At 42.4% G+C, this 14043-nt stretch overlaps 1 protein-coding gene across 4 annotated transcripts in view; it reads right to left on the reverse strand.

Annotated features, from left to right (window-relative positions):
- The window catches only part of RILPL1 (Rab interacting lysosomal protein like 1), a 40315-nt gene extending 36205 nt beyond the window's left edge, over nt 1-4110 (reverse strand). For all 4 annotated transcript variants that reach the window (XM_032800594.2, XM_032800595.2, XM_032800597.2 and 1 more), the window contains exon 1: nt 3594-4110. In XM_032800594.2, the coding sequence (XP_032656485.1) occupies nt 3594-3893 (300 nt within the window). In that variant the 5' untranslated portion in view covers nt 3894-4110. The remainder of the gene's footprint in view (nt 1-3593) is intronic.
- Nucleotides 4111-14043: the final 9933 nt, after the last annotated feature.

Consider the following 14043-nt stretch of genomic DNA (forward strand, 5'->3'; position numbering starts at 1 on the left):
TCTAATATACCGTAATCACATTTTGCAGTGTTAATTATACAGAGAACAGCAAAACTATTAAAAATAGCAACTACCTTTATTCAGGCCACTTTGTGTCAAGAGCAGCTGTTACCAATTCCAGGAAAGGTCAAATTAGGATACTAAGTATAAAGACCTCCTGGAATACTGGAGATCGTATTTATATCTATATTTTGAAAGCTTCATCACAAATTTCAGTAATTTTCACTGTGGGCAATCTATGCTCCATTTTAATGAATGTACTGTAGATTAACAAGAAAGCAATGCTCAGAACGTGGAATCCTAGGCTGAGCTACTTGCTGATTTTTCCACATGTAATTCTACAAGAGCTTGTTGTAACTATATGAAACTTCAAAATCAAAGCACCGCTCTAACACAGGGCTAGAGTTAACTTTGCTGAAAAGAATACATGATAGATAGGCTTGGCAGAATTAAATTTATTTTAAATAATTGTGATGGATAATATCAATTTTTAAGCAATTATTTAAATGTTTATAAATTGTTTGCAGTTGTGCAAAACTATGGGTTTTAAGCATTTTTCCTGATTTTTTTTTTTTGTGTTAAACTGTGGGAAATTATGGGGGGGCTCAGATAAGGGAGAGTTCAGACAATAATTATTTAATAACAGTAGACTCTGAGATTCAAAAAGTTAGTTTTATAACTGTTAAAATACAAATTGTCAAGAGCACATGTCAAAATATGCAAAGTAAATATCCTTAAATCAAACTGTAAGAAGTTCTCAACAAGCATTTTCCTTACTTTGCTTGTCTAAAAGTTTTGATTATTATTGATGGAAATATTTTTTGTCACTTTGTGTGTGCAGTGAAATCAATGTTAATCAATAACAATCAAATCCTTCCACCCCTAATGCTAGATCTAAATAAAAACTCTGTTACAAAATTAGAAGACTATTTTGGCATAAAAACACCTGGGTATAAACTGGCCATGAATACATTTAGGCTGGAAATTAGAAGGTTTCTAAGCATAAGAAGGAGGTTCTAAAAGAGCCTTCCACTGGAAGTTCTGGGGACAAAGAACCTAAATCATTTTAAGGAGAAACTTGATAAACTTCTAATGGGATTTCATGATGGGGATGCTGGAAACAGCAGGGGATTGGATCTGATGACCAAGGAGCTCCCTCCTAGTCCTATGTCCCTATGAAAGCACACTGCCATCCATTTTCATGCCCAATTACACAGTCATTTTAGTCCAAAATTCAGCCTCATGTAGTTGTTACTTATAGTTTCCAAGAGCGTGCTTCATGCTTCTCAGACTAGACCAAGATGGAATGATCACTGTTGGGGGGCTGACATATTAGAGAAGCACAGGGGAATGTCAAACTGATCCCTATGTTATGGCTATTAATGTGTATTACCATTCTCTCTACCCTGAAATACTTATATCACATGTATAGGGAAACTTTAAAAACATGCACTGACTTTTAGGAGTGTCCACACTGAATATCAACTAATATTAAAGTTTCTGGTGCTGCTACTCACTATAGCATTCTCTTTTCACCTACTCACTGTTTGATGGCCCCTATAAAATAAGTCAGTGGGTCTCAAGTCATAGTAGTTTTTACCAGACAGGTGCTCAGTGTACAAAAATGCCATGAGAGTTAAGTGTCAAGGCATACAGTTCCATTCTAGCAGAGGGACCAAGGACTGAAGAGGGCTGGAGAATGAGTTCCTGCTCATTCAGAAATAGTTTTCTAGATTGGGGTGGGGCTTAGAGGGGCAAGGAAAGGGGAGTGGGAAGAAAATCTGCTCCTGCTTGTTTTTTTTCCTGTTACGTGGATTGAAAGAGACAAGATCACTCCCTAGGGATTTACCAGTATTTTTTTCCTCCTTCACTTCTAAAGGCACTATTGTGCACAGTTCCTATCTGCACAATGTTAGGTGAGAAGTCTCTAGTCCAGCACTGGACTTTTTAATATATTTAGCTACATTTCTACCTGATATCTTTGCAGGGTTTGAGGAAGTTTTGTATTTAACTATATCTTGAGTTTTTGGGGTTAGCTTTGAGAAATTCTATAAATATCTTTATTTTGTATCTGTGTCAGCAACTAGCAATCGTACAAGAAGACATCAGTGATGACATGGAAGTGAGTTTGCTAAAAGAAGCAATTTTTATCCAAATCACAGTTATTTGGATAGTTTTCTAAATAAACCTGATCACTTCTAATACAATAATCAAAGCTGCTCATGCTGTCCTGCTGCCACATGTGGGAAACAAGGTTTGAGAAAGGATGTCTGTTTCTGGCATCCAGGTGAGTGGAAGCACTATGTTGGTAGCAGCTTAGTCCAAATATTGCATTGCTCCTCAGAGAGGCCACATCAGTTTCAGGTCTGGGAGAAGGGGGTCCAGGCCCACCCAATATTAAAGGCCTGTGCCCTCAGCTAAGCCAGAGGAACCACTAAGCTCTGGCTACAAGTGAGTGTGTGGGACAATGAAGGAAAAACAGAGATGGAAGTGAGGTCAAAGGTTGAAAATCAGGGAACCAGAGGAGGAACTGAACCGAGAACCCCAGGCAGTGCCCACCGCTCATCACAAGTATCTAAGGGTATGTCTACTTTGCAATTAAAAACCTGTGGCTGGCCTGTGCCTGCTACCTCGGGCTTGCAAGGCTCAGGCTAAGGGGCTGTTTAATTGCAGTGTCAAGGTTCTGGTTGGGGCTGGAGCCTGGGCTCTAGAACCCTGCAAGGAGGGAGGATCCAAGCTCGAGCTGGACTTTCTACACTGCAGCTAAACAGCCCTTAAGCCCAAGCCTCATGAGCTGGCACAGGCCAGCTGCAGGGTCTAACTGCAGTGCAGCCATACCCTGAGGAGTCACTGGACACCGCACAGAGGGAACGGTAATAGGCCCCACCGTCACCCCCTGTCCAGCTTCCTCCTCCAGGACTTCCAGATGGCCAGCCCCAGAGCAGGGCTAGTGGACTGAGCAGGAGTCTGGGAGCCAGCCCCTGGGAAGTTCTGCTCAGCTCTGGCACTGGCTTCAAGCTCTGGGTCTTTCCCTGTCCGGCAAAGGAGGAGGCTATTTCCCCCTCCCCCCAGGGCATTGTCCTCAGTGTTCCTACAGCGCCCTGCCCCCAGGCCGGGGGCGGGGGGGAATCTCCCCAGAGAAGAGTCCCTGCGTCAAGCGGTTGGTATCTGGCACCCCCCCCGCCGGGACTCAGAGCCGGGCCCCTTCCCCCCTCATTTCCTCTGGCTCCCCGGGGGGGGCCTGCAGCGCCTCGGCCCCATCCCCCGGCTCCTCTCGCTCTTTGTGTTCGAATCCGCCGACTGGAGAAAGTCTGGCGGGGCCAGAGCCGGGGAGACAGCGGAGGGAAGTCCCAGCCTCGGGCGGCAGCAAGGGGCAGGATGTAGGGGGCGGCAGACCACACCCCCCTGGGGGTCCCTCCAGGAGTTTGCAGAGGAGTCCTAGCGCTTCCCACGGGAAAGCGGGCGGGACAAGTTCAGCATTGCGCTCCGCTTCCGTGGTGAATGCACAAGAGCCCCCCCCTTTCCCGTTGTGAATGCACAAGAGCCCCCCCTTCTACCGTCTCCTTTCTTCCCTACCCCCCCAAGTCCCCCACCTTCTGATGCTTCTTCTCCTTCTCGATCCGGTCCATCCTCTCCAGCCGGAGCCGATCCAGCTCCAGCCGCAGCTCCTCCATTTCAGGGTTGATGTGATTGCGGCTCACCAGCACCTCCAGAATCTCCAGCACCCGCACCACCTTGGGCATGAGGCGGGCGATGGCCTCGCAGCCGTGCTGGTCAATGACCCGCTCGAACTCCTGCCCCACCAGCGAGGCGATGTCGTACACGTCCATGACCGTCAGCTCCGCCACATTCTTCTCCAGGGCCGAGGAGGAGACACCCCCATCCGCGTCCATGGATCGCCGGTTCCTGCGGCGCCCGGGAGTCCCTCATAGACCGCAGCCGCCCCCCTCCCGCGCCGGAGCCGCCTGCCCTTCCCAAGCAGCAACTTGCCAACTTCTGCTCGGTGCTGCGCTGCTAAAGGGGGCTGCTGCAGGCTGCGCGCTGGCCTGGCTTTTGCATCGGAACAGCTGAGAGCGAGCGAGCGAGCGAGCTCCCCAGCCAATCCCACCTCCCAGCTGCCTCCTCCTCTCCGCCCTGCTCCGTGCCAATAACACCAGCCTGTCACCAGGCGAGGAGGAGGACACCACGCATGCCTGCTGCCTTTCGACTTGGGATAGCAGGAGTTGGGGATGGGAAGCGAGATTTGGGGAGCACGTGATGCACCAGGATGCCTTCTTTTCCCAACTAGGAAATACTTCCTGCGTGTCTGAGGCGCGGCTGTGTCTTTCTGCTGGTCGATCTCGTGTTTACACCGCTCCACACCAACTTCTCAAAACACGCCAGCCTCGCTGGAAATCAGTGTGGCGCATCAAACAGCATGTCTGGGTAACGTGTAAGTCTGGATCCGGGGCGGGCGGGGGAGAAGCTGGAGAAATGTGATGTCAACAGTAAAAGTTCACTTAAAACTGCCAGCTCGATATCTCTCCGCTATTATTTCTCTTGGATAAATATTGTGTATATTTACATATTCTTTCTTTAATGATCCCCTCGCCTCAACAGTTGTACAACCTCAGCAGGTCTGATTTCATCTGAATGACAAGGTTTATCTGTTGCCACAATTGTTCGCTGGACAGCAAAAAAAGCAAATAGCTACATCAAGATACAGTAGGTAATACAGTTTTATTATGCTGATGTAACAAATTATTTAGTTTTCAATTATAGTGTGATCACATGTTACTTAGGATACAAAAACAACAATGAGATTTTAAAATCTGTGTTGAATTACAAAGATTTAACTATTTTATTAATCATATCTAGCTCCTACATTTTCTTTCAAGTAGATCTCAAAGCACCTTGAAAAGGAGGCAGCAAAAATCTTGAGAATTCTTTCTTAAGTGAAGAGAAAATTTTAAAACATGAACTTTACAAGTGTTTTGCAGTGGGAACAGAGGACCTGATCCTACAAACTAGTTACTACCATCATTAGAAGTCACTTTGTAGTTAGTGGCATTACCTAGGATAGAAAACATTTGAGCCCCATCCTGTAAATATGGAAGTCAGTGTGTCTGCTCAGGTGTACAAGGTCCACTGGCACAGATCCAGTTGCAGGTTTTGAGCTCTAATATTGGAGTAAATTGATTTTGCTGGCTTAATTGATCATTGCTTTTACCTTTGGGCCTGATCCTGCAAACGCTACCAGGCATAATGTTCTAAGAAGTCCCATTGACATTGGTAGTAACTGTCTGTAGGATTCGACTCTGGAAATACAATTTTTATTTTGTGTAAATAGTTTTGTATATACTAAACTATGTATATGTATTAATTGCAGTTTAATACTTTTGCTTATGCTGATAAATTTATATTATATATTATTTATATGGAACACAAAAGTGCATTGGACACTTTGCAGATAAATAAAACAGCACATTCTCTGCCCTGAAGTGATTAGTTTAGACCCTTATCCTGCAATCCAATCCATGGACTGAAAGATCAGGGCCCTAATTTTAGACAACGAATGACAGCAACAAACAATGGGATTGGAATCAGGGGGAAAGTTACAATAAATAAATAAATATAGATGTGACTTATGAATAATAGCTTATACACTGTGATTTTGGACCTGATCCTGCATTTCTTCCATATACACAAAATGTCCTTTGATGTGAGTGGGAGCTTTGAATGCACAGAAGCATTGCAGCATTGGCCTGTGTATGCAGTGAAACTGATTCACTTCAGCTGTCACTATCACATTACAGTCCATCATAAGTGGTAAAATGACTAACTTCCCCATATTGGCCAGGAGCAGGAGGCATTAATGTTCATTGAATTGTGTGGCTCTGTGGGCAAAGAAAGCAGTCCAAATGTATTTGGGTTGAACACTCTACTTCCCTGCTTAGCATTAGTCACAAAGCATCCGGGTTATCCAGTAAAAATTTACTTTTACACTTTTTGTTAACAAACTTTTTAGGGGGGAAAATGCTGCAGTGTAGAAGAGAGAAGGAATGAGCGTGAATAACAGCAAAATGATCACTTCATGGAAAACATGGCCTAAGGGGGCATGAAAAGCTATGGGAGTATAATGAGAATACATGAAAGGCCACACCAGGGCACCTCAGAGGAACAAATGTGCTGTGAACTGAATATCTGGTCTGGATTAAATAAAGATGAAAAAAGAATCCACGTGACCACAGAGTCAGTCATGAAAAATTGCCCAGCCTTACATACAAACGTGGAGGGGGAAAAAAGAACAATAAACTGGCTAGGATAGCAAAACCCAAGGCTAGATACAGCTGTATGGAGATAGCGGTAAAGGGACATAAGGTAGAACATCACTAATTCACCCTAATGATTGGAAGAGACAGTGTCAATTAGAGCCTGGCCAAATTCCATTGGGAGTTTTTTTATTGACTTTAATGGATTTTGATCAGACCCTTAGGGTAAAGGGGCCTGATCCTGTGAAGAGCTGGGTGTATTCTTTCACTGGAAGTTGAAGGTGTCTGGCATACTGCAGGATTGGACCCTTAGTGAACAAACTAAAAAAATCAAGGCTTATCTCATCACAAAATGCATTATGTGGCTTCATTTTAATTATTTGATACCTCATAAGTAGGACTGACAACTTTGTAAAGGCACAAAATCAAATACCCTTGCCCCGCTCCTTTGAGGCCCCAACCCTGCTCGCTCCGTCACACCTCCAGTCCACCACTTGCTCTGCCCCACCCTCACTCACTTTCACCAGGCTAGGGCAGGGGGTTGGGGTGCGTGCAGGGTCAGGACTCCAGCTGGGAGTTAAGGCTCTGGGTTGGGGCCAGGGATGAGGGGGCTGGGTTGCAGGAGGGAGCCCTGGGCAGGTATGGGGGTATGGGCTCTGGAAGGGAGTTTGGGTGTTGGAGAGGACTTCGGGGTGGGGTAGGGGGTTAGGGCGTGAGAGGGAGTTCAGGATGCAGGGCCCCGGTGGTGCTTACCGCAGCTCCCAAGAAGCGTCTGCCAAGTCCCTGCAGTCCCTAGGCTCATGGGTGGTCAAAGAGGTACCGTGCACTGCCCTTGCGCCCGCAGGTGCTGCCTTCGCAGCTCCCATTGGTTGTGGTTCCTGGCCAGTGGGAGCTGTGGAGCTGACACTAGGAGCAGGGGCAGTGCATGAAGCCTCCCTGGCTGACTGTGTGCCTAGAGGCCACAAGGACCTGGTGACCGATTCCAGGAGCTGTGCAGAGCTAGGGCAGGCAGGGAGCCTCCCTCCTGCTGCTGACTGGAGCCACCAGGGTCCCTTTTCAACTGGACATTCTGGTCAAAAACTGGATGTCTGGCAACCTTACTCATAAGTGTTCTTGTAAAGATAGTATAGTATTTTTTGTTACAAATTCTTAGTGATATGAGATCTTACTACAGGGATGCCTCTGCTATTAAACCTTTACTGAAAAGTGGGAAGAAAATGTTATTTTGTGGCTTATGAAATGTGTGGATTAACTGTTTTGGTTTCTTGCTCTTGACTAATTAAAATTAACTATCAGTTTAAATTCATTTTGGAACGTTCATCTTACGTAACCTGCTTTTAATTCTAAAAGCTATTTCAGCTCTTACTATAAAAGCATGTAAAATATGATTGAAAACACCTCCCCTGCTATTCTGCTAAGAAATGAAAGATCTCTAAATGTTCGGTTCCATTTATTTTATCTATTAAGAAGCATCATCCATACATTGTGTTTTGGGACTCATAATAAGCAACCTGAATGTTTAATCAAAATGTCCCATACTGTCAGTATCACACTGTTTTAGTAAGACAAGCACTGCTAACAGTTGTTTTGTTTTGGGAAAATATTTTATTTATTGCTATTTTGAGTAATTAACAATAAGAAATTACATTGTCTTGACACAGATAGACCCAAATCTGAATACAAAATTAACATTTTAAGCAACATTGTATATTGACCATATCATGTTATACCATTAATATTTTCCTCCTGTCCCCCCAAACCTACTTAAACACAGACTTAGCATGGTTCATGTATATGTGTAATCATTCCTATTCCTTTTTTGGGGGGAGGAGGGGGAGCTCAATTTATTGTGGGGGCCAAGTCTCAAGAAAATACAAAGGAAAGCTAATGAAGGAAAGGGTAAGAGATGTAATTCAATTATCCTCTGCATATATTCGTCTCGACTATCCTCAGAATACTGTCTCTCTATCAAAGCATATCAATGATTTAATTATTTCTATTGTTTTCCTGTGCAAGGCATACTACTAATTTTATCCATGTTTTTTTGAGTATTTGTCTGGGACTGTTCTCACATAATTTAAGCCTTCCTTTATAAGATATTCTATTCATAGTTTTTCCAGTGATCTAAAGTAGCAATCGTTGCCTGTGTCCACAAATTTAAGATTTTTTTTTTTTTTGCTATAAAGAGCAAGAATAGGAGTAACGTCCTTATTCCTTGTTTGAATCATTTTAATAGTCCAAAATACATCTTTAAATCCTGTTCAAGTTCTATCTCTGTTTGTTTTTATTTTATTTCTTTCAAGATGGTTTTCTAATGTTATTTTTTATTATCCAACAGGTGCATATCATGTGTGTGAAAGTGGGTCTGGCTGCTTTGCATTTAATTCAAATATCTGGGCAATATTATGTATTTTATTATATAGAGATGGAGAAATATACATTGTTTAAACTAAAAAGTACTGAATGTGCACTACTTTGTTAGTATTAGAGCCAATATCTATCATCTGCATTATCTCATTCTATTATTTTACTGTTGTTTCAGATTTAGTCTGCACTCCATGACAATAGCTTTATGTGATTTGTTATTTAAAAACATAGTCATGAGATTATACATTCTAGACGTAACCTTGATTGCTGAAATTTGAAGACCACACATACAATTGTCAAATACAGATAGTTTTGTTTGTTCCTTTCTCATCTGAAAGTGTTTTTCATAAATAAAAGCTAAACAATCTGTATAAACTCATATTGTGCATACTTTTCTTTTTGTAATATATCAGCTACATCTGTTTGTTGGAAGGGTTGTCCATCCCTAAAGAAATCCTTCCATTCATCATAGTAATATTTGCCCCAACATCATTCAGCTGGGCTTTGAAAGCACAATTATTTTTGCAATGTTGATATTACCGAGATCTGCTCTTTTTGTTTGGTCTTATGCCTCATGTATGCCCAATTAGTAAGTGCACTTTTAAGTAGCAAGTGGTATTTCTTGGTGCCAGAGTAATGGGATACGATTCAGCTGGCACATAATTATATAATTATATTAGGTTTGTCAGTATCTGTTGGATCTGTATCCATGATGGACTCTCTGTATTAGAGAGACATTCCAGTACCTGCCTAATTTGTGCTTCCTTATAGTATCTCTTGATGTTTCATAATGCCAGGCCTCCCATTTCAACTGGACATTCCAGTCATTCCATTTTGATTCTTGGATTCTGATTTGACCATAGGAATCTCAGAATGTTTGTTTAGTTTCTTTAAGATTTTTTTCAGAAGTGTAAAGGGAATAATGGAAAAAGGATACAAGACCCGGGCAGGACATAGATTTTAAGTACATGAAATCTATCAATCAAAGTCTTTGGTAATAATACCCAACTTTCTAGGTCATTGTAAATAATTGTCATTAATGACTCAATATTTAATGTAAACACCTCCCCCACTTTAGGTGATATATTAATGCCACTAGTTTCCATGGATATATATATCATTTATTGGGATCATATAGAGCCAAGGTGTAATATTGCTGATTTAGAGTAGTTTAATCTGTATCCCAATTCCTGACCAAAACCTTCAACTATTTCTTGCAATACTGGCCTACTTTTATTTATAACTTGTATAAAAAGCATAAGGTCATCCGTGTATAATGAAACTTTTTGTATTCTCAATACACTTATTCCCTGCATTTCTGCAGTGTCCCTGATCTTTTCTTCTAATGGTTCAATAATTAAATAATAAGGATGGTAAGGGACACCCTTGTCTTGTTCCCCTGTATAATGGTATTGGCTCAGTTTTTTTGTGATCTTTCCCCAAATACATGGTATAGGAGTTTGGTAGATTATTTTAATCCACTTCTGAAAGAGTTCCCCAAAACCATATGTCTCCAACATTCTAAATAAAGGCCACTGCTCATAGTTGGGTCAGAAATTCAATTAAATGCACTTCAGAATTTATTCAGAGTAAGAAATATTATTAAAATAATCTTTTCAACTTTGGCAAGGCTAACCTATGTAAATACCAGTAGGTTCTTGAAGCACATAATTAGATTAGATAAAGAATTGTAGGGCATAATCTTGCCCTCACAAAGGAATGGACTCAATGATTGAATAAGCATTTTCCATATCTTACTTCTATGGTACAGCAGTGATTTAAGAATTATGGCCTGATCCTGCTGCACTAATATACCTCAAACTCTTAATGACCTCTGTGGGAATTTTTCCTGCACTGAGTCCTGCAACTGGCAGTAGATCAAAAAAAAAAATCATCTGGCTGTGATTGCAATTAACCTGGTCACCCCTGAAAACAAGACAAAACAAACAAACAACCCCAAGCAAACAAACCTTTTACTGATGCCAACAACAGCAAACAAGTATAATTCCAAAGCTGTCATCTAAGGGACACTACTTTAGCTCTAATCCCAGCTCTGATGCTGATTTGCTATATGATTTTAGATATCATGAAACCTCTGAAACTCAGTTTCCCTGTCTGTAACATGAGAATATTAATACCTGTCATATCTACTTTATAGGTGTGTTGTGGGGTTTAATCAATGTTTGCAAAGCACTCTGAGATCCCTGGATGGAAGGTACAGCCATACAAGTATCATACAGACAAGTCAAACTGAATTATGTGAGGATATAAAGTCACCTCCTTTCAGAGACTGAAATTTCTCCACTCCTGAAATACTTTGCTTCTGTCTTCAAAAAATCAGGAGCTATTAATAAATTGCTCCCCCATTCTGATGTTCATTTTGTGTGAAATTATCTGCTCTCTCTATGTGGTTGAAGTTCCATTCATTTAGGGAGAACAGATTACTAGAGTCAAGATTCCCTGTGCAAATTTAATATGGGAATTTACCCGTATTGCTTAGATCGTCTTTAAATTAGAAATAATTTTTTTGAAGCATTGTTCAAAAGTGGGGTTGGCAAAGCCTCATCTAATGTTAGTGCCCAATATGTATTTCAACAAGTTCTCCTAAAATGCAGAAAAGGCTAATTAATGATCAAGACTGTAATTTAGAAAGTTATAACATTCCTTTTTGTTAATAAATGAAGGTTTTGAGCTCACTTTGCCTTTACTTAATTTCAACCATTATAATTAATTATGATGTTATTGTTTATGTTAAATGCTATCTCTCTCTTTGTCCATAGGCTCTGATCCTGTAAAGACAACATTGAAGTCAGTGGTATTCTGCACATACGCAGGGGGTCTACGCAGTTCTCTTTGCAGGATTAGGGCCATACTTTGTCCAACCATTCTGTTGGCTAGTCCAAACCATTTGTGATGTAAGATCATACTGTTTTATTTAATAGATTTAAGGAGATAGATATTAGTTTATGCTGTTTGGATTTGTTCCAGAGCTATCTGTCACAACATAAACCATAGTAAATTGGATGGTTTTACTTTCCAGCCAAGTTATACTTGAAAGAGTTCTGCATGAATCTGCTTTAAAAGTTACTACTTAAAGGAGTCCTATATGAATGTATTTTAATCTCACTTTTATACACCATTTAAATTTACCTTATCAACATGTTGCAGGGGGCATGGAAGCTCCTCCTTCATCTTTCTGTCATTCAGCTTTTTTTTTTGGTTATTCTATAGGTACTTGTAGCCTGAGCCTGAAAGTCTGACTAATACAGCTAGCTCAGCTGACTTCAAATGGACTACTTTTGTGAATCAGGGACAATCAAGAAAGAGATGTAGCATGAGTCTTACTTGTCATTAGTTGCAAGTGAGCTATAGCAGAACTTCAACTACACCTCTACCCCGATATAACATGACCTGATATAACATGAATTCAGATGTAAAGCAGGGCCCTGCGGGGGTGGATTGCGCACTCTGGCAGATCAAAGCAAGTTCGATATAATGCAGTTTCACCTATGATGTGGTAAGATTTTTTGGCTCTCGAGGACAGCGTTACATCAGGGTAGAGCTGTATATGCAGCAAATATTCTTATTACATGGGTTACAAAATGGAAGTGAAACTAGGCTTATGAGTTGTAGCTGAAATAATACATGTGATGGTGACACACATATCTTACCTCAGATGATAGTTAATCACAATGATTCTTTGGCAAGTCTCAGCTTATGAACATTTGGGTACAAGACCCAACTTCTACACGAGCTTTAAAAACTCTTCTGTTGGTTTGGTGCAACAACAAAAATTAAATCAAACATGACTGTTTGTTTTTGTGACCGGCAGTGTTGATTATTTTCCTCCCATATTAGCATTGAAAAGTGTTTTACAAAAAGAGATCCCTGTTAACAAATGGAAAGCACCAGTCTCTGACTAGAAACATACATATGTTATGCAATATCATAGGTATCACCATTACATTTTCATGCAGTGCCTGAGATATCTAATTTTACATTTCTGTTCTCTCTACAGTTCCCCATTGCTTAATTTTCTTACTCAACTAGTTCTATTTCTAGTGGCCTTCTAATACTTTGTATTTATGTAGCACCATTCACTTAAGAATCTCAAAGTGCTAGTTATCAACATAAATCCTAGTGAAGTAAGCAAACATTATCTCAGTTTTGGTGAGTAGTATAATTAGTGTATGTTATTCAGCTTTAGAACTCACTTGTGTCAAATTCATACTCTACAGTTGCTGCTTTCTGGCATTGCCTGATCATGGCAGGAAAAGTGGCTGTGAGGGGTTGTCTTAAGCACAAACCAAACAAGACAGAACAAATATTTTTGTAGCATTGTTGTAGCCACGTTAGGGTTGAGATATCAGAGGGACAAGGTGGGTGAAGGAATAGCTTTTATTGACCCAACAGCTGTGTGAAAGAGAAAATCTTTCAGGTTACATTGAGCTCTTCTTCAGGTCCTGTACTCCTGTGCAGCTCAAAAACGTGTCTCTTTCACCAACAGAAGTTGGTCCAATACAAGAAATAACACTGACACCGAAGGGGAAATATTTAGTTGACTGGACAAATGCTAGGTCCACCTTCAACTGGGAGTGTCTGTCAACACAGGTCACAGGTTAGGGGAGCCTATGGGGCACGTCCAGAGGATGGGTGCAGTAGAACCACCAGGTCAGGCCATTCATCTGAAGAAGTGTTTTTTTTTTAACCCACAAAAACTTACGCCCAGATAAATCTGTTAGTCTTTAAGGTGCCACCGGACTCGTCGTTTTTGTGGATACAGACTAACACGGCTACCCGCCCCCCCCACAGGTCAGAGAGCGGGGCCCCCGTATTATGCCTGGTTTTGCAGACAGAAGCTGCTGCACTGGTGGCGCTTTCTCCCACCTACGCTTGCTCCAGAGGCAACGGCAATTCTTCACCGCAGTGATCCCAACCCAGTGAACCTCCAAACTGTTCCCGGAACGAGCCCAGCTTGAGGTTACAGTGACAAGAACCCGCAGCTAGTGCAACCCGCTCCATGGCGGGCGCTGGCAGCTGAACTCTCTGTGTCTTACCGCCTCCCCCATTGGCCTCAGTGGTCCCCCCGGGAGGCTCCTAGGTCCTGCTCCCTCCCCCAGGTCCCTTTGTGCTCTACACCCCACCCAGACTCGCTCCTCACAGGCCTCTGACAGGCCCTGTCTAGTGCCGCCGCGCGGATTGTCCCCTTCCGGCCCCCGGCCGTTCCCTACACAGCGCGGATTGGCCCTGTCGGGTAGCGTCCCGCCCCCTGCACAGCGCGGATTCCCCTTGCCATCCCCAAACTCTGCGCCTCGCGGATTTGCACAGCCCGCCCTGGCATGTCCCTAGGTGGCCACCGTAGTGGAGCCGGTACGTGGCAGTGAGTCTGTCCTGGCCTATGAGCTGCGGCCCCGTGCCCCGGAAG

Source organism: Chelonoidis abingdonii, chromosome 22 (genome assembly GCF_003597395.2).
Source record: "Chelonoidis abingdonii isolate Lonesome George chromosome 22, CheloAbing_2.0, whole genome shotgun sequence".
NCBI classification, from domain to species: Eukaryota; Metazoa; Chordata; order Testudines; family Testudinidae; genus Chelonoidis; species Chelonoidis abingdonii.